Genomic DNA, 21,377 nt, shown 5'->3' with positions numbered 1-21,377 from the left:
AGTGGCAGCATGACCCACGTGCGTTTCGCTGCTTGCACCTGTAGCTATGGGAGTGACAAGTGAACCCCTCGTTCTTGATTTGACGGTTTCATTAGGGTAGCAGGAACCTGGACAAAGCAGTACATTGATTGGATGCAGTGCCAGAAGTGCACTTGTATAAGTCCAATGTCGCCATGACCTTACTGACAAATTGGAAGATATTGGCCCATTCTAATATTTCTTAGAATTGAGGGGAAAAAATGGAAGTCAAAATGGAGCAAATAATAACATTGAAATACATGTGAGATTATATAATTGTTATAGTGTTAATTATATAGTTGGAACATTTTCTCAAAGAGAAAACCAGCACTCACGGAACTCTCGTTTTAAGGCACTTTTAATGTATTCTTGTGTCAGTTGACATGAGCAGCAGTACAATGAACTGTGTTTCGGCGTTCAGGCCTTCATCAGCGTTGTCTATCTGCTGGAGACACCGGAAGAGCCACATTTGATGGTCTCCCTAGGAGAGAGACAGTACCTCTGACCCATGCAGACAATGAGTTCTCAGCCAACTTGTACCAAAAGTGCAAACCCTAACAATTCACACAACAACTTTATACATTATAATAGACCTAATTAAGTCCTTAAATACCTATATACACGTCTAAATTATGTTGACATATCATTTCTGGTACTTTCATACGGGATAAAAAAGGACTGCTGCTCTGCGGCATACTATGTCGACTGACACAAGAATATATTAAAAGTGCCTTAAAGGGATTGTGACATTAAAAAAAAGGTTTTGGAATTGTTCTTATTTTTTTTAGGTTTTCTAATCTCAATTGCACCCAAAAAACATGAACTTTTAACATTCAGTAGATTTTCTGTGATCTGGGGTTTTCTGGCTCAAACAGGCCTCTGATTTCCCGGCAGTTTGTGATGTAAGATCCTGCAAATCCCATATATGTCAATGGGATTTGCCAGCAGATGTCACTGTTTTCACTGTTTTGCCTGTTTTCATTGTAGCTCAAAAGGCTTCCAAACCCCAAAGGAAACTTCAGACCACAGAAAATCCACTGAATGTTCAAAGTTCAGGTTTTTTGGGTGTAATTGAGGTCATAAAACCTAAAAGAAAAAAGAAAAACTAAAATAAATGAAAATTTATGTCATAAAACCTTTAAAACGAGAGTTCCGTGAGTGCTATAGCTGCTTTTCTCTTTGAGAAATGTTCCTGTTATGTTACCGACCGTGCACCCGGTAAAGATGCTCAAAGTGTTTAAAAGCAACTGGAGTCGTGCGAGCTATTACCCTGATATTAATGATATTGTTCACATCATTATCTTACCCACTGTCTTGCAAGAAGTTGCAACAACATTCCCAGCTAGTTCTAGAATGTGGTTCTGCCAAAGCTACACATTCGTTGTACACAATCATATCTCACGCAATCACTCAATGCACATCACTCACTCACTCAATCAACCTAGACGAGGTTGTCATTGTTTGATGGAAGCATAAAAATAGGCTATATACTTATGGGGCATGGCAGGTCCTACTACATTCCACAGATTCAAACACCGTGTGAATGAGTACAGGGTTTAAATTAGGTCTATATCATAACAGTTAATGGGTGGCAAGCGGACGTCATGTCATAATACGTCATAATATTGTCTCCAGACATAAAACACAAACTGGCATTGTGATTTATAACTTTTGCCATGTGTTCTGCTTTCAGTTGGGAATAAATAAATAAATAATAATAGATAAAATATATGATAAATGAATACAGAAACCAGATATGAATACTGGTTTCAGATATAATCATCAAGGAAATGTATACTAATGTGTACTATATGTAAACTCTTCATTTCCATTTTCGAAGCCATTCAGTTTGCTACTCAACCCGTGGGCCGCATGCGGCCCCTGCTTAATGATTAACCCATTCTGACCTGGCACCCATTTTGGTGTTAGCATCATGTTATGCTTTAGCTATTGAAAAATAGCAGATCTACAAGCTCATAGCGCGCCACCGAGTGGCGCGCTACGAGCTTGTAGGTCTGCTTTTTTTTATTATCAAAGAACGACTGACATTTTTTTAATCTGATCTCAGGTCAGAATGGGTTATTCAGACCAGTGTGTGTCCAGTGGAAAACCTCGTATGAATCTGATCTCAGGTCAGAATGGGTTAATGCCGGTCATGGTCATACCAATGAAAATATAATTAGTTCTAGTTATTGTCATTGTTTTGAACAAGATTGTAAGTATTGTATTGTATTGGTCCAAGAAAAGGTGATATGGCCTGCTGGTCAGCTGAGTATTCTGGGCGGGAACCCCTTTTGGTGTTTTAACTAAGCATTATGTTATATTTTAGCTATTGAAAAATAGCAGATCTACAAGCTCATAGCGCGCCACCGAGTGGCGCGCTACGAGCTTGTAGGTCTGCTATTTTTGAAAAATCGTGAAAATGTGGCACAAATCTTTGAATATATATTCTTTCAGAAGACCTTTTTTTCTCCGACGTCAGGCTTAAGTGGGTTAACCACTTATATATTCAGCTGTGATAATCTGTTCATTATGTACAGTATGTACACATTTTTCTTCACATTTTGTCAATGAAGCCTCATTTTGTAACTTCATCATTAATCACAATGTTTTAGTTCATTGAGGTTTGGCCTTATAGATGTAAATGTGGCTTTTAAAAGAAATCTGTGTTTGCTTATTTTTTAAACTAGTCATGTAGTCTGTTACAAAATAAAAATGTAAATGTTTCAAAAATAATACTGACATTTTTTAGCTTAGTGGCCCTTAATTGGACTCTTGGAATTTGGCACCTGAGCCATCTTAGGTTGAGTATAACCCTGCTTTACCACAATAATTATCTGGCTGTTTACTTACTGAACCCCTTTTGGTGTTAGCATTATGTTATGCTTTAGCTATTGAAAAACAGCAGATCTACAAGCTCATAGCGTGCCACCGAGTGGCGCGCTACGAGCTTGTAGGTCTGCTATTTTTGAAAAATCAAAGAGCGACTGACATAGAAGACATTTTTAGAATCTGATCTCAGGTCAGAATGAAAACTGTCAGGATGTAGAAGACATTATTAGAATCTGATCTCAGGTCAGAATGGGTTAAGCACTCATACTGTTGTACATGAACTTGTCTTGCGGTGAGAGTGATCATGTGTCTATGTTGCTTAATCTAACTCAGTGGTTTTTAAAAGCAGAATGCTGGCCTGGCAGTAAAATGGCTTTTTAGCTTCAGTTAAATTCTGGTCTCTCTTGATTCCTGAGGAAACAGAGATCTACTGCCTGAGGGCAGGTTGTTGTTTCAAACATCATGTACATACTGTACAGAATGTTCTTGAGGGAATTATGCATATGGTCAAAGATTCTAATGCAAGATTTGTTTTCCCGACAAACATTTGAGACATTCTTTGTACATTCACAATATATTTTTCTCGTGATTTACATTTTTAATTTGGACAAATATTAAATCTACTTAAGTTATTTTATGCATAACAAAAAACTCTCACATAATGTCTTTCACAGAACAATTTATCTGGGATGGGAGTATTGCATTGTTCAAGTGAATTAATCATTGTGTCTCCATAATATTATAGATGACATCTACTGGACGTGTCAGAAACCATATGCAGTGTACTGCACACTACCCAACTTAATGTGCCCATGGTGAACCCTCCACACCAGCCCCCCCACACACACACACACACACACACACACACACACACACACACACACACACACACGCCTACCTTACATACCAGCATCGAGGAGTGGCACCCTAGAACGATAGGATGGAATCTTGGATGGTATGGAATTTGCAGCGCTTCCACCTGTTATAAGACGGTCTGCAGGTGTGTGAGTCAGAGAACTAAAGAGGACGAGCACCTAAATAGACAACACCTGACACCACTGACGCTCACAGGTGAGGGCTGCTCACGCTAATGAGAATAATAAGAATGTAATGCTTTTCTAAGTACCGAAAAACGCTTAACATGGAAGCATAAGAAAACAACGTAGGAAAAAAGGCTTTATTGGGTAGGGGGGGGGGGGGGGTAAGACTAAGGAATAAAATCAATAAAACAGTGGAAAGATGAGAAGGGGGGGTTGTGGATCTATGCTTCTGAGTTACTTCTGCTTATTCAGAACCGTGTTATTGTATTGTATATAGAATAACCTGATATTGTCTGTTCTTTGGTTCTTGATTTTTTCCCCCTCTTGTATACCTGTCCTATTCTTCACCCTACTATACTGCTGCTATGCCACCTGCATTTCACACTGGCACTCAATAAGGGTTTATCTATCTCTAAATAACATGATAATAGCTGAATTCAAGCATTAATATCGGAGCTGTTTTTACAAAACTGTGACACTATTGTGCACCCAAAGCACAGCGAGCACCCCACGCATTCAGATTCAGATACCTTCATTTGCCATTGTGTATTCCCACACAGGAATTAGTTTTGACGTTGACATGTGTGCGTTCAATTCTCCTTTCCACATAAAAACCACAACAACCAACAGACACAAGACGACACCTTGCAGGGAAAATAAATATGAAATATACTGCTGTGTATATATATAGACCAAATTAAACTAAACTATGGACGTATAGCATTTTGAACACTTTGTGCACATGTGGCTTATCTTTCTATCTCAGTTTGGCATTCTCGTTCTCAGAACTTTCTCTGGGATTTAGCAATACTTGTCATTCCTGTCGTTGTGCTGCAGAATGCTGCAGTGCCAGTTTCGCTTCTGGCTCATAAATAAGATGCGAGGTTAACCCATTGTGACCTGAGATCAGATTAAAAAAATGTCAGTCGTTCTTCGATTTTTCAAAAATAGCAGACCTACAAGCTCGTAGTGCGCCACTCGGTCTCGGTGGCGCGCTATGAGCTTGTAGATCTGCTATTTTCCAATAGCTAAAGCACGACATAATGCTAACACCGCGCAAAATGGGTTAATGATGCATGATGATCTGTGTGTAATAACTCAGTAACACTCGACTGCCAAGTATGCCAAGTCATTTTGTTTTCGCATTCATGCGAGACACGGTTTCTTAAAATGATATTGATTAACATACTGTACAGTAGGACTATCAATTATACCCATGGTTCACACAGAACGTGTGTATGCGACTGTGCGTGTGTGTGCGCTCTGCGCGTGTGTGTGTGTGCGTGCGTGCATGCGTGTATTTATTCCCATTTTTGAGTTGATCTTTCGTTCTCTTCTTTCAGATTGACAAGTTGAGGAGAAAATCAATATTATTATGTCAAAAGGTATATTCAGTTTGAATACTATGCTGCAACAGTGTGTTATTTGTGTGTGTGTGTGTGTGTGTGTGTGTGTGTGTGTGTGTGTGCGTGCGTGTGCGTGCGTGTGCGTGCACGAAAGAGGGAGAGAGATACAGTGGTAAACACATCATACATTATTTGTACTATTACTATTATTACTACATAGTTGTGCTTTTTGCCTGACAAAGCTGACAAAGCCCAGGTGTTTCAGAGCACCAGGATACGCACTAATCTGAAGGGAGATGGCAGTTGGATCCACAGAGGCTCAGCAGCAGTACATGTGGAACGGGAGCAGACACAGTACTGTGCCACACATTTAATTCATTAACAAAAAGCATGAATAATGTATATTTGTTCATATCTGCGTCGAAAGGATATTTTTTTGTATTTCTTTTAACTCAAGAGTCAAGACCTTATTTACAGTGCGGTCCCTTGAGTGTAAATGTCTGGTGTTGCTCTCCCTCTATACTACAGTTAAGTGTATAATGGCAACCACCTGGGCCCCCAGGGGTCCTTGGGGGGAGTTCAGAGGGGGCCCCTGGGGGGGGTCCTTGAGGGAGCTCCAGGGGGTCCACTGCAGGGGTCTGTTGTGTCCAGGGATAATGGGAACCTCATGGGTGAAGGATGACGGAGAGACTCAGACATTGTTGCAACGTTTTATAGGAATGCATGTTTATTACAAAATGGGGCCCTCCATTCTCTGTTGGTCTGTCTGTGTCTTCTCTTATATATACGGGACCAGTGTGTGTGTGTGTCTGTGTGTGTGTGTGTGTGTGTGTGTGTGTGTGTGTGTGTGTGTGTGTGTGTGTGTGTGTGTGTGTGTGTGTGTGTGACTTAAACATGTCCATATACAGTATATGATTGAGGGTGCATGAGTGTGCGTAAGCTTATGTAAGTTTGGAGTGCTGTTGATGTGTATACATGTGAGTGGTCCTATATGAGATATTCTACAGGTCCTCGAGGGAGTTCCAGGGGGTCCCCATGCTAAATGATAGTTAGGAACCAAATGGACCCCTTATGGGTCTGTAACGCAGAGAGTGTACAAATGGAACCAAATGGACCCGTTCAGAGTTAAATTAGCATTTATTTAACAATACAAATGCCATTAAATGGGGGTCCGTATAGTCTAATTCATGTCAAACTGGGGGGGGTCCTTGAAATTTTAAATGGCTGAGAATCACTGCTAGAGCCGTAAAATATTATTCTCTTATGTGGGTCCCTGGCATATCCCCAGAGCTATAATTCGTGTCAATTTGGGGGTCCTTGACATGAAAAAGTTTGGGAACCTGCAATGGCCTAGAGGTGTGCATAGTTGAGTAAGACATGTATATCTTTCATCTGGGTAGTGCTTTGAGCACTCCCTGGTGGAAGAAATTGCAGACAGAATGACATACTACATACACAGATTCATAAGACTATTTGTCACGATACTCATACAGCATGTATGACTCACACACATTCTCATACGGTATGAGCAGTGAAATATTGATGCAGTGGAGCCGACTCCAGCAGACTGTGCAAGTAAAGTCCAGCATATACGTACAGTGACCACCGGAGAGACGGGTGACAGCCGGAATGTAGACGGCACCCGGGTGAGCAGTATGGATTAGTGCCCCCCCAGCCTGTGTCCTCTGTGAGGAGGAAGCCTTTAGGAGGGCCATCATAATCCACCACTCCTGAATGGAGTGCCTGGTGCTGGGAGTCATGGTGCAACACACAGGTCCTGGGCCTGGTGAGAGCAGGAGTGGACCTGGTGAGACGTATAGGAGGGGCCCGGACAGGAGTCAACCCACAGAGCCTATAGTCCTTCCACGCGCCAGAATTTGGTTCTCCCAGTCCCGGCAGAGTAGTTCCGGAGCAACGGATTGTGTGGCCCTGGTTTTTTCCCTAACTTACTGGGACGTAAGTCGGGACTTGATCAACCCCGACTGGGTCGCCTAGCTGAGTGAGGGGTATGATGTTCGACAGACCCGAAACCCTGATGACCTTGGGATACGTCCCAGGTGCATCCATGCAATGTTTATTGTTACAGTACAAAATATAATACACAGGTAATAAAAGATAGTTAAAAATCCCCCCCCCCCCACCTCTCTCTCTCTCATTCTCATTAGCAGGCAACAGTGCAGCACTATCCCTCTCTCTGTTTCTGGCACAACAGCGCCCCTACTGGTACTCATTATACTGGCGCTCATTAACGTCACATATAGGTGAACACGGACATTGCTGTTCCTTGGAGGTGGTTGCACCACTCAAAAATAGAATACGGACTGACCAACATACTGCTAATAGTATTGAATAATATTTTAGTATAAGGGCTTAGTATAGTAAGGGATATATATTTTCCCTGGGACTGAGTATATATAGAATATATAGAATATACAGTTGGAATTGCAGCTTCCGACGCATTTATCAGCTTCCTGTTCCAATTTATGCTCAGTTCTTTATGTCATCACCACTGTATCCTGCATGAGTTCTCTCTCATGATTGGATTAAATTGGTAGCCTGACCTGAAAAGGCATTTGTCTTTGTTTGAGAGAGAGCTGGAGAGACCTGCTACTGAACAAACACTGATTACTATCAGAATATATAGTTATTTAACACTTATTCCAACAAAGGAATATCACTACCCTACTTTGAAGCAGTGGATTTCAATGTCATTTAATCAAATAATCATGCAGTATACATTCACTATGAATGTATCTCTTTTATAGAAATGAGGATGCTGTGGAGACCACTCAGACCAGACCTCCGCTGGTTAGACAGAGTTCATATGTCCTCTCAACAGCCATGAAGTTTGGGTGAGTGCATGCCATGTTCATACTTCATAATATTCATCTTAAATGATAATAAAAGTAAATATAAATAAGTAACTACACAAATACATTGTCTAGGAAACCATGGTGGACATCTGGTGTTAAATGTAATGCCTTTCTATGTTGAATCACCATTGTACACTGTTGTTAGTTCAGCTGTCAGAACTTGCCGTTTATTTTGGATATGGAAGTTGCTTATCAAGGTCTCTCACCCTTCAGATCAGTGTCCTCCCCACTGAGCCCAACAAAAGACAACTCCCCAGAATTGGTGACTAAAAGGTTTGCATTTCAGTGTTCTGATGTGTAAATTGTCCCAGGTGTAAACAATATTCTACTCTTGAGCCTAATTGTTTTTCCATGATAGCCAGTATGATGCTTGTTCACAGTAGTAGTTTAGATTTCAGACCCAGTTTGGTAGGCTATGAATGTTCAATGCTGAAATCCCTTTCGTATTGTGTTGTTTTATGTTTTAGTGACTCAGAAAGCCAACCTAACAACGACGTTAGCCCTAAGACAGACGTCCAACCGACTGAAGCTATCGAGGATCCAACAGAAAGGTTAGTGTGTCTGACATATTATTGAGGCAACTGAACACACTGCTGCTGTTTTCTTATGTCTCTTCATTTGAAAACTCCTTGCCTCATCTTTAAATCTTACTACGCCAACATTTAATTTTCACACAGCCGAAAGGCCAATTTGCACAGCTATTTTTTGGGGAAAACTGTTATATTGTCCTCCTGAAAGCATATTTGGGTGAATTTGAATGAATAATCTTGTCTGTGTCTCAGCCCTGCAACACCCACAGGACAAAATGGCACAATGCAACCAGTTAATCTAGCAATTGGAAATGCATTGGAAGACTTTGTGGTGGAGCCAACTGAGCAAGCTCTTGCCAATGGCACTGCTGAACATAAGGAAGATGCACCAGTTGACCAATCAGACGCAGCAGAACCCAGTGAGACAACCACTGAAGTCTCTGCAGATCTCCATGTCGATCCAGTTGAAGAATCATCAGCTGAAGCCGTAGCAGAGCCGAGTCAAGAAACGGAGCAGACCCGAGACAATTCCCAAATCAGTGTAGAGCTCACAGATGAACCGAAAGCAGAAAGCCCTGCAGAGAACCCTGAACCAGCTGAACCAGAGAAAGTGAAACCTGCTGCTGACCATGAAGAGCCAGCTAGCAAATCCAGCCTGGAGGAGGTTGGAATGGAATCAACTCTCCTGCCAGCAGAGGAGCTTATTGAGGATAATGCAGTGGGGGCTGCCGAGGAACCTGTTACACAGCCTGCTGTAGAGCAGGCTGTTGAGAGCACCGTCGTCGGAACCAATGATGCTGCACCGGGAGGAGGAGCAGAACCTGTGGTCCGAGACCCTGCAGCTGTGGCTGCGGAACCAGACGTCATCCCTTCTCCCAGTGAGCTTCCCGAAGAAACGGCCGCCGCGTCGTGTGTTGTCGAAGCCGTCGCCGAAGCCGAGCCAGCTGCTCAGTCAGACCCCGTCTCTGTCCCCGAGGGTGAGCCGGAACCGGAAGCTGCCACTGCAGTACTAGTTGCTCACGAAGAGGTCCAGTGTGCGGATGTAGCCGTGGAGCAATGTTGTGTCGAACCATCGCCCGCGGCTGCTATTGATCATACTGATTGCCCCAGTGATGAGATTGATCCCGCTGAAGTAAGTGAGTCAGTCACTCAAGCTGCACAGAGCCAGTTGGAGGAAAGTACCCTTGAACTGGCTGATGCGCTGCAGGTGGCGGCGTCACCATCTGCTGTGGATGTGGACCAAGCAGACGATTCAAGCACAGTGGAGTTAACTCCGAATCAACAACCTGGTGCTGACACCAACACAGAATTAATGTGAGTGTCATTCATAAAGATTTATTTATTGTGTAGCCCATTGGTTCCCAGCCTTTTTATACTGAAGTAACACAAAATAATTTGGCTCTCCATGTAGCGCCATAATAAATAGAATTTATATTTATGTATTTAGTTAAAAATACAGGCGTGTATACCTGCCCATTCCTAAGCCAATAATGCTGCTGCTCTGACCAAACCCAGTCTAATCACTAATCAGCACAACTGATGATGTTTCTAATGTGATTAATCCGTTCTCAAATCTTCTATTAACGGCCAGGTGTGCTGTCATGCCCGTTTCAGCACGGCTGGATATCCTATTTTAACCAATTGCTTGGTCAGAAGAACGACCTGTAGTAACTAGTAATATAAACAATTCATTCCACTTTTGTCTTTTTTGTCTCCTTTTTTTTGGGTAGTACCACTAACCCATTTTGGGGGTGAACCCCTTTTGGTGTTTTAAACATTATAATTTAGCTATTGAAAAATAGCAGATCTATACAAGCTCATAGCGCGCCACCGAGTGCCGCGCTATACGAGCTTGTAGGTCTGCTATTTTTGAAAATAAATCGTGAAAATGTGTCAGATTTAGAAGACATTTTAGAAATGTCGAGGTCAGGCCTAAATGGGCTAAGTATGGTAAATGGTAAATGGTGCATTTATATAGCGCCTTTATCCAAGGCGCTTTACATAGATTGTGCATTACATTCACCCATTCATACACCGATGGCAGCGGAAACCATGCAAGGCACCAACTAGCACATCGGGAGCAATTAGGGGTTCAGTGTCTTGCTCAAGGACACTTCGACAGTAACTCTGGAGGAGCCCGGGTTTGAACTGGCAACCTTGCGGTTCCCATCCAGGCACTCTACCCCTGAGCCACTGCCGCCCCAGTATACCAGTATACCAGTGGTTGGGAACCTCTGGTGTAGCCTACACACACGTCCTCTGCCATATGAAATTGTCTTCATTAAAACAAATGATATCTTTTTCTTTTGCCAATTATTTCTTCTTCAGCGTTGAGACCTGTGAAAAGCCTCCGGTGGATGTGCCGAGTGTGAGTGTTCTGGCAGAACCTGAGATGAGGTGGGTTGAGAATAACGTCTGCGTTTTGTTTTGATTAAATTTATTTATAGATGGGAGTGTTGTTCATTATTTAGATTTAGGACAGCAGAGAGAGAGAGAGACAAAAGCTATGGTATAAATGAGTACACAGTATATAGTACACACAGTTGTGTAACTTAACTACATTTGAGTAACCTTGGCTGTCAAAACACAAAGTGTCTTCTACTTCTGCATATTCTGTTACACTTTCTTTTCTTTCTTTTTAACTCTTGTCCACTAAAGGGACGGCGTGCCCATTTGTACGTACTGTAAAAAGGCAGTGGACGGAAATATCAAGATCACAATTAATTACCCTCCGACATACAGCCACCCCGAATGCTTGAAGGTACTGTATATGTGCTCTGTCGTTGTCTGTGTGTACCTGTTGTTGGGATACAGTATGACCCCCGTTCCACCGGTTGGTTCCCAGTGGGAACCGGTTCAGTTCTTTTTGGTTTTTAGTCCATGAGCCAGAGCTCCAAAATTGGTGGGCAAACTATACTATACCCTATATTAAATTGTTTATAGGATCAATACAAGTAATGATTTGTGTAATTTTACACAAAAAATGTAAAATTTGTAATACAATAAATCATTGTCTTTGTGTAAGTACTCAATTGGGGAAGTTTAATGGTGATAACAATCTAATATAGGTATGGTTTTGCACACTCAATTCATAATTAACGTTTCAATTCTGGAGCTCTGGCTCATGGACTAAAAACCAAAAAGAACTGAACCGGTTCCCACTGGGAACCAACCGGTGGAAAAGGGGCCTATGTGTCGGTGGTTGTGCCATTCATTGTGGTTGATTGTTATCTTCCCGGTGCAGCAGCGTCGAAGCTAATATTGACTGTAATCATTACTGTTGCAGTGTGGTGTGTGTGGTAGGGCCCTGGGAGACATGATGACACCGATGTTCCTGCATGCGCAAGTCGTCCACTGTGGAAGCTGCTTCGCAAAAACCATCTAGGCCTTAATTAACGCCCAAGAGAAGGACCATCATGAATACTCTTTTTTATACAGACCCTTTGTTTTCTGCTTTACTGTAATTCCCAGTTGCATCTTGGCATGACTGCAAAGACTTATATACCGGTATGTTATGATATCTATAAGTCTATAGTGTTGCCAGATCCTTCAAAAAAAAAAAAAACATATTCTAATTTGAAATGTTGAATGGAAATACTCTACTATTACTATATTGTATTTTCATTACAGGATTTTTGCATGAGAATGAAATAAACATACAATGTGTAGATTCAAAAGCTTTAATCAAAGTCATCATTTCAAGAGCATTCACGTATACAGCCCGGCTCAGTCAATGGTTGGACTTGCGAATAAAGGCGCAAGGCGAAGGCACTTAAATAAAAAAACTAATGGTTAAGAGCACCACGAAGCCAGTAGACAAGATATGGCTTCTTTTATGCAACAACAGGTAAAGCATACCCACACAGTGGTATTAAAGACAATTAAAAAAAATGTTATTAACCCATTCTGACCTGAGATCAGATTCATACGAGGTTTCCACTGGACACACACTGGTCTGATTAAGTCATTCTGACCTGAGATCAGATTCTAAAAATGTCAGTCGTTCTTCGATTTTTCAAAAATAGCATAGCTAAAGCATAACATGATGCCAACACCAAAATGGGTGCCCGGTCAGAATGGGTTAAGTGTGAATGCCAAACAAAAGGTCTCAATTGAGATGGGAAATAATTACAAGATATAGGCTATAGCCTAAACATCATTCTGAGCAGAGAACTTTGACGCATTGATCTTTATTTGTATTAGTGAAAAATGAAATGTGAATACATAATTAATATCATGTACCATACGACGATCATAGGAAACAACAATGGGAGCAAATTACAGTATATTCAAAATAGATACAGACCAGATACCAGATCAGTAATCACTGAAGGGATTCTATATATGCAGTGAGGATGATTACGGTATAGCTCAGGGAACTGTCATTTATCCTGCTCTTGGCAGATACATCAGCACCAACAAAGCACCATGAAATGTGACATTTGCTGCCCCAAAGGGGAAATGAATCACAAACCTTTTAGGGAATCAACCCCTTGTAATGAAAGTAGGAGAGTAGAATTTTGTGAGCAGAGCATGTTATCCACGGTGGTTGCTATATGAGTTATCTTATGTACATTCCTCTACCTTAACCCATATTATATGTTATGCTTTAGCTATTGAAAAATAGCAGATCTACAAGCTCATAGCGCGCCACCGAGTGGCGCGCTACGAGCTTGTAGATCTGCTATTTTTGAATAATAGCTTTTTCAGAAAACTGTCAGGATGTAGAAGACATTTTTATAATCTGATCTCAGGTCAAAATGGGTCAAAGGGAGGGATAGGTATTTTTTTTGTTCTTCTTTTATATTAGTGCACCTCCCAAGGTCTTGTGTAATAGCTTAAAAAATACATTCAATCTGCACTATGGTTACTGAGAAATGCCCACCGAAAGCTTGTCAGAACGTTGCTGCCAGGATGCTGATCCATTCGTTTCCAATTGACGGATGCGGGATGGACATTTCAGAAACCCAGTAGGGCCAATTGAAAAGGAGGTTTCAATTATTTGGCTATTATTGTGAAACGTGATATCAAACTAAAATATCAGAAAGATCTAACTACCCCTTTAAGCCATATAAATGTATACTTTGTCGAACGTGTTGTCAATAAAATACGTTTGGCGTGTGACACTGTTGTTCGACAAAAGTAAAAAAAAAAAACATTATTCTTACCAATCATGACATGACGTCACATCACAGAGTTATTGGACAAATCATAAACAGTAAGCAGATGATGCAGCGTTTGTTGGTGTACAGAGGATGTGGTATATATATATGCACGTCGTCCACTGTCCATTCCATGTCAAATGGGACTGATTTCGACAGGGCAGTAGGAGGTATAGGCCTACATTCACCAGCGTAGCCCTTTCCTGCCCAGGAACCGCAAGACCGCGTAGTTATAGGTGGCTGCCGCCACGTACAGAACCTACAGAGGAGATGGGAACGGGTGGAAGGAGATTGTAGAGGAGACAGAAGAGCAGCTGAAACCAATCAGCACTAACGAGTCCTCAACGAGGGCACGCGAAGAAGGTAAGCAGGCACTGACGTACGGTAATTACTTCTCCATTCATTTCAACATCACTATACGACTATATGCTATAAAAAAAAACCCACACTGCACCACTTTAGTGGCATTTACTTGAGAGGAAATATTCTGTTTACTCTGTACTCTGTTTTTACTCACCAAAGCTAAGAGAGCAACCCCAGCACCAGCGAATGCAGCAATGTACAAGTCATATGTGAGATGGAACTGTGAAAACATCAAACACAACAGTCACTATAGAGAGACTCATCAATCCTTTTCTTTTTGCTTTTGGGGTGGCCAATTATGAATAATTACATTTTGATTTACATTAAAGATGCTCCACATTAAGCGAGTGTTTTTCTTTTTTTTTTTTTACTTCATAATACTTTGTAAGGACAATATGAAGGATAAGTGATCATTGGATATTGGCACATCTACTTACTTCACTGCTTTTACAAATGGATGCCAGGGTCAATCCACATGCCTTTCCTGGCATTGCGTTCCAAGGCAGCAGACCTTAAAGTTATAATGACATTAATTTTTAACAACATTTAACGTCTTTGTCACGGTCCTTCAAAAGTGTATTAAAAGGTTTTAACAGCAATATCTACTCCAGTATATGCCATGCCAGGTGTTTTTCTCTCTGGTTCTAACCGTGGTTCTTCAGATGCAATGGAAAAACGCCTCATTTTATAGCCAGCAGATGGCACTTTGCCTGTCAATCAATCATCGCCCCGGGGCTCCTGGGCGATGATTGTAATTATAATGCAACTACAGACTTACTGCAGTTATTCTTTAGCATAGATCCTTCAAATGTAAAGTCATGGGGGTTTTTTTGCAGCAAAAGCAACATACCATACTGCCTGGCGTCCATGCAGATCCAACCGTGCTGACCGAGAGGGGAGCTCTCAGCCAGGATGTTGATGTTGTGGCAGGTCTGAGCCATGTTGAAGAAGAAGTACACGGGGATGGCTGTGACGGCGAACACGGCCAGCCAGACGACGGCCAAGATGTACGTCACCACGATGAACTGTGGGAAAGGGAAGGGAAGCAAACACCGAAGGTTAACGGAGACAAACGTTATACAGCGGAAGAGCATTGCTAATAAACGTCGTGAGCCAGGTTGTCTTTTATATATATATATATATATATATCCAATTGAATAATATATAAATCTCTCAAAGCCAATTGTGCGTTTGAGGAGCTAAAACAGACGACCGTTCAGCATCTCAACAATGACATGACCTGATGACCATGACCTCATGTCCCCCCCCCCCCCCCCCCCTCCCTCATTCCCCCAGCTCCTCCATCCACCCCTCTCCATTTTCTCACAGTCAGACTCCAGCAGCGTCCACAGCTGGTGCTCCTGAATTCACCGAAGGTCTGCTTGACGGCGCTGGTGGCGTAGAAGCCCTCGGCCAGCAGCAGGATGCCATAGAGAAAGAAGAATGACGCCAGGCCATAGATCACGTACTGGAAGTATTGGATGCTGTAATAAGTCATATATAAGGTGAAAAGTTAGATAATAGCTATACTGTAGTATATGGTGGTGAGAGACACATGCTGAGAGATGTTTCGCTATATATAGCAACACAACAATGAAATAAAAAGGTTTTATTCGCGTGGCCAACTCACAACGACGACAGGACCACGTAGTCCTGGACGTTGCGAGCGAAGTACGTCTCGACCAGGAACTCGGTCTGAGTGAGCGCTTCGTGCCCGCAGCCGCAGAACAGCGCCATGCCCGCGAAGCACAGCAACGTGGCCACCAGGGACGGGTAGGGCACCGCCCCGAAGCACCGGACGCAGCAGTCATAGCAACCTGGTGAGGGGGCATAATATATCAGCACACCGGCGGCACACACCGCACATATAATCACACAGCACATCTAAAAACCCACTGCGGTGGTGCATGTGGCCCCTTTCACCCTTCTGCAAAATGGCCTCACTACTCGGTCTGGCTGTTATCCATCAGCATATAGCACACCCACAACTCCATCAACAGACATGAAAAAAAAAGCAACATAAAAGTTATAACGACAGCAGTGAAAGCCCCAAGTGTTCAAAGCAGTGAGTGCAGTCCCATCAAAAGCGTCCATACAAAAAACCACCAGTCACCATGCAGACTCACACCACTCTTCCAGAGTAAGCAGAGCTGCTCAAGCAAGGTATACTGTAGCAAATATCCAGGTTGTTAATAATTGCATTGGTGGAAATGGGAGAGAGGAAAAGCACCTAAGGCTTTGCAAAGCCAAGGCTGCCTGACCGGAAACATCTGCTTGCTTTTGATCCCGTGTACTCCCAACAAAACGAGCAAGGGTTCTCCGACGTCAACCCGGTGGATTTACTTGCGACGGAAAGACGACACTCCCTGCTGTGGTTTCATCCGCATGTGAAAAGCCGTTCGCTCTGCTCGTGACAATTATGCCACACACAGCTCAGCTAGCTCCCTTACTGTCTCTCGTCCAAGCCCTTCCTTCACCACTGGTCACAGGCGTCACCAAGCCAAGCGAAGGATGGCAGTGGAACTTGGTGCTTCAGGGGCCTGACGAAACAACTTTCTCTTTGTGGCAGGGGGACACAATACCCTTTGTCTTTGCAACGATCAGAGAGGAACAAAGGGCATCGAGGTCAAACAAACAAAGACCACAGTGCCACGGCGCGCGCACACACGCACGCACACGCACGCACACGCACACACACACACACACACACACACACACACACACACACACACACACACACACACACACACACACACACACACACACACACACACACACACACACACACACACGCACGCACGCACGCAATCAACTCTTTGGTTGCTGCGGGGTTGCCAGCATTCTGAGGCCAACGTCACTCAGGCTGGCGTACAGCCGTACACCCGCAGCTGGCTCAGCCTGGTACTGGACCCTCTGCCGAGGGGTCAATGCCGGCATGCATTGGGGGGCTATAAGGTCAAGTTGGTCGACCGAGGGCGGAGGCAGCTATAGGGGTGAACGAGAGGGTTCATTTAAATATCTTCACAACAACAGCCTTGCAGCTTATAACACTGACTCAACACTATATGGCCGAGAGATATATTTATGAATGTCTGAGCCAACGTAATTTCCGGAATGCTGAGAAAGTGTTCTCAAAGATTCTGTTTAGTGTTCATCCTTTTTAGTGTGAGGGCACAGAGGTGTATTAATTAAAACAACTGTCGAACAGCATTGGTGTCCCCAATAAATGTAATCTATAACACATGCCAAATAAGTACTTTTCTACTACTACTACTACTGTATTGTTTAACTACTATGGGGTCAGAGTGATATGTTTATATGGGATATGGTCTGTACAGTGTATATTATGATTTTCTGTGGTTTATTTGTAATGTACTCTTTGGTCCTCTTGATATGTAATGTTATTGTTGCCATGGTTATATAGCCTTGTTTCCCTTGTGACCCTGCATGATCCTCACCTGTGTTGACCTATAGATCCTTATACTGCGATTCATTCACATGGAGCTGACGACATTCTAGTGACCGAAACCTTTTGTCCTCTTTTGTCCTTTTTCTAGTCTCCCTTTACGGACTCATCCTTCAAATGTGACGTGCAAGTCTTTCACCTTTTCCAGTTCGCTCCAGAAACCCACACCTCGAGCGTTCTCAGCAACAGCGGTATAATAAGCATGACAAGTAAGTTGTGTTAACTTCTGTGCATTCAATGGAAAAAGCAGAAAGCAGTGTTTCAAACTTTCAAAGTAAAATCATAGATTAAAAAGTAAAATCAGAGCAGATTCGTCTCAACTAAACTAAAAAAAAAGGCAGCCGTTTGGGACAGACGTTTTCTCATTTTCTAGCTGGAGTTTCTTTCCTCATTGACATGAGTGACCTCGTATGGCCTTGGCCTTGTAGGAGGTCACTGACACTGTGAGCTGCTCTGGTTCTATACCACTTCTCTGGTTCCAGTAAATATATATATATTTATTGATTGATTTTAATACTTTATAAAATGCCAATCCCATTGATATTTAACTCCGTATTCTATACCCTGTAACCATCCCAAATTAGCAAAGTGTTGGAATTCGGTGCGTCATATCCCAAATTATTATTTTTTATTATTATTATTTACTTTAGGTTAGATCAGTGCTTCTCAAAGTGGGGTCCGGATTCCCCCCCGGGGGGGGGGGGTCCTTGAAGGGGTTCCATGGGATGCCCGGCTATAAATTAGGAACCAAATAGACCCTTTACAGGTTTATAACTCTGACTAAATGAAACCAAATGGACCCGGGTTCCACTTGTACACTGTGGGAACCCGGGTCCACAGTGTCCATTGGTCAAGGACTGGGGGGGGTCCTTGACCCAATGCATTACCAAACTGTGGGTCCTTGAAATTAAAAGGTGTGAGAATAACAGCGTTAGAGAGGATGGGTTATGTTATGTCTTCAGTGAAAAGTATCCCCTTCTCTGTGTCTATTTCATTTGCATTACTCAAAACCCCAAATGATTACTGGGGTGATTCAAAATGATTACTTTATTTCTATACAAAAAGGTTGACATAACTTCCCAAAAAAACACTGATGGAAAGCACATATAATCTATGATAAACCAATAATGCGAAGGTGCATAAAATTAAATGTTTATGACAAATAGAGCCACATATAGGATACATCTGCAACAAACCGTAAGTTCCTCACCACTGTTAGGTGTAGAATTAGGGCATATTGAAGGAAATATATTGCAAGTCTATGCCAATACCACATTACTAATAAACAACACAAAAACACATCAAAAAACTCATAGCACTCACCCATGTCCAGACAGAAGTATGGGGTTAGGGAGGTTTTGCCTTGACTTGACCGTGTTATGAGCTATGAGCACTTATTCCCCACTCACTCCTATATGAATCTGACTCGCGCTTTTGTCTCATCAACAATAGATAGACCCCATGCCCTCTAGAGGTCTCATCTTAAAGTCACAAAGTCCCATTTCAGCTGCCAGTGATTATTGATGGAGCCGTCAGTCCAGTTCTGAGGACACGGCACGGGTCACACAGACTCCAATAAGAGTCTTGTTCTTGGTGTCTGGTGGTGGTGGTATCCAGTGGAATGCCACCGTTGCTCTATTTTAGAAATTGTGACTAAAATGAACACTTATCGGTTATCGCGGCTTCTAATGTGAAGTAAGGTGTAGTGAGTCTATAGGTCCAGTAGCTAAATTTCTCTACTTTGCATCTGTATCTGTTATCTGTTTCAACAAGTTTTAGATGGTCATATCTCCTTCAATTATTGTCCAATTTCATTGAATGTAATCTGTAAAAATCGAGTTGAGGACCAAAGTGCTGGCCTGTGTCACATATATGGCATTCATTTGTTTCTTGTATAATTACTATTACACTTTACCATTAATGCATATAATAGATGTTGAAAGTCCTATACTTATAGCCTACTTATTGCACTACTAGGCACTTGGTGGACTACTAAGGATTCGTTTCACTGTAAGTGGATTAAAGGGGCATTCCACTCATTTTCAACATTTTACTATGTCATTAATATACCTTAGAGCTGTTGCGTGGAAATAATAATAAAAAGTCCTGTAAAAGAACTGTAATTATGAAAGAAAAAAAAAAGCTCTAAGGTATATTAATGACATAATGTATAAATGATAGATAAGGGGTCAGGACAACGAGGCCTTTTCGTGGAGGGGTCAGAATGAAATTTGGACTTTTTAGACTGTTTATCGTCTGTGGTACTTGTTGAAAATGAGTGGAATGCCACTTTAAGTACTAAGTGAATATGTTACGTCGGTGTTTGCTTGCTAACAAATCACCACATAGACCTTATCTGATTATCAAAGATGTTTTATACTAATTTTGTAGTATTATTGGATTATTGGATTGCATTATTGGACACAATTAAGGCTATTTTACTGTTTTGTATACGCATCAGGGCAGTGTGTTCGCTTGACGTGGTTCAGATCTTCATGCTCTGCATGTATAGATGTCATCGATGTCAGGCAGAAACCCTGTATCTCCAAATTTTAACTTGTGTGTTTTTTTCATAATTTAATGTGATACTGCGTCATACAAGAGTGTCAAGCTGAATTATAGGGAAAATAGCTGATCTACAAGCCCACAATGTGGCGCCTGCACGTGGCACATTGTGAGCTCGTATAGATCTGCAATTTTCACTATTTCGGAAAAATGTCGTGCCATTTCCTGAAAAGTATAACAGCGTTGGACGTGCCAGGCTTCCGTCCGACTGTGACCACACATGATTTCTGCCTGCACATAATGAATGGCAGTAGATAGATGTCAACATGATATTGTTAATGTGTCTGACAAAGAGCAGCATGTTCAGAACACACACAGATACGAGAAGGAGTATATAGCATACAGACAGCACAGAGCAAAATAACTCATATGCCTCTGTGGCTGACATTGATGATGTATATAGGCTATAACAAGGGAGCATTGAGGTTACTGCTATACTCTCTGTCCCTCCCTCCCTCCCTCATTTGTGACCCAGTTGATGTCAAAGCTTGGGTTCAGTTAGCCTACAAAGGAGCCAGTGTGGGGGGGCAGCTAGGGGCAAATACCATGCCATCTTTTAGGAGTCGCCCCTCAGGCTGTTATTAAAACAGTTTAAGAGCCATAAACGACAAGACGTCTAATTGCCAATTATGGACCGGATGCCACGGACGACAAGACGTGCTCCCTTGGGAATTAATTTTTTTTTTCTCTTTTTTTTAATCCATATTTTGAAAATTCCTCTAATCTGGTGTACAGGTGATGACATGCACATTACATGCATAATATAATTACAATTTCTTTATTTTTTTAATAATGGGAGAATTGGCACTCAAAGCCTATAAACTGGTGACCACCAGGTGGCGCTGAAAGAAAAATGTTCAACGTCTGTGTTAGAAAAGCTTTATGTTAAAAGGTTGCCTCCGAGCAGTGCCGGTTCTAGGCCTTTTGAGGCCCTAGGCAACATATTTTTCTGAGGCCCCCCCCCCTCCTGCTTTGCCACGCCGGGGGGGGGGTCCAGAAAAAATTGTAAATTTGCCATGAAAATGCTTCAATCTGGTGCACTTTGAGATCAAAATTAAGAAGCTAGGTGGGGGCCACATGTGGCCAGTAGCCCATGTAAGGGATAGGGGATACATGAAAAAATATATACAATAGCACGCCGTTTTTCATCATTTTTGAGGATTTGAAAAAAATGAAAAAATG

General features: G+C 42.2%; 2 protein-coding genes across 2 annotated transcripts; one reads left to right on the top strand and one right to left on the bottom strand.

The window, feature by feature from the left end:
* The first annotated feature begins 3,838 nt into the window (after window positions 1–3,838).
* LOC308326866 (uncharacterized protein) lies at window positions 3,839–12,215 on the top strand. The gene is made up of 10 exons (XM_080779917.1): window positions 3,839–3,921; window positions 5,234–5,275; window positions 5,479–5,590; window positions 8,002–8,088; window positions 8,323–8,382; window positions 8,577–8,660; window positions 8,892–9,953; window positions 10,968–11,036; window positions 11,298–11,400; window positions 11,926–12,215. Exons 2-10 carry the CDS (start codon window positions 5,266–5,268, stop codon window positions 12,022–12,024), a joined length of 1,686 nt encoding a protein of 561 aa, XP_080636043.1. The 5' UTR covers window positions 3,839–3,921; window positions 5,234–5,265; the 3' UTR covers window positions 12,025–12,215.
* A 1,770-nt stretch (window positions 12,216–13,985) lies between these two features.
* Window positions 13,986–16,434, bottom strand: plp1b (proteolipid protein 1b; the record flags this gene model as incomplete). The annotated part of the gene is made up of 7 exons (XM_080781008.1): window positions 13,986–14,060; window positions 14,319–14,384; window positions 14,602–14,675; window positions 15,015–15,189; window positions 15,492–15,648; window positions 15,795–15,981; window positions 16,395–16,434. 7 exons carry the CDS (start codon window positions 16,432–16,434, stop codon window positions 13,986–13,988), a joined length of 774 nt encoding a protein of 257 aa, XP_080637134.1.
* Window positions 16,435–21,377: the final 4,943 nt, after the last annotated feature.

This window comes from Protomyctophum bolini, assembly GCF_963924005.1.
Source record: "Protomyctophum bolini genome assembly, chromosome: 13".
NCBI classification, from domain to species: Eukaryota; Metazoa; Chordata; class Actinopteri; order Myctophiformes; family Myctophidae; genus Protomyctophum; species Protomyctophum bolini.
Note: the sequence above shows the minus strand (reverse complement) of the source record. Positions and strands in the feature narration are given on the sequence as shown.

Coding starts and splice junctions, on each gene's coding strand:
- LOC308326866 (XM_080779917.1), top strand. Junction 8,383..8,576: donor CCAGAATTGGTGACTAAAAG/GTTTGCATTTCA, acceptor TTTATGTTTTAG/TGACTCAGAAAGCCAACCTA. Junction 8,661..8,891: donor ATCGAGGATCCAACAGAAAG/GTTAGTGTGTCT, acceptor TCTGTGTCTCAG/CCCTGCAACACCCACAGGAC.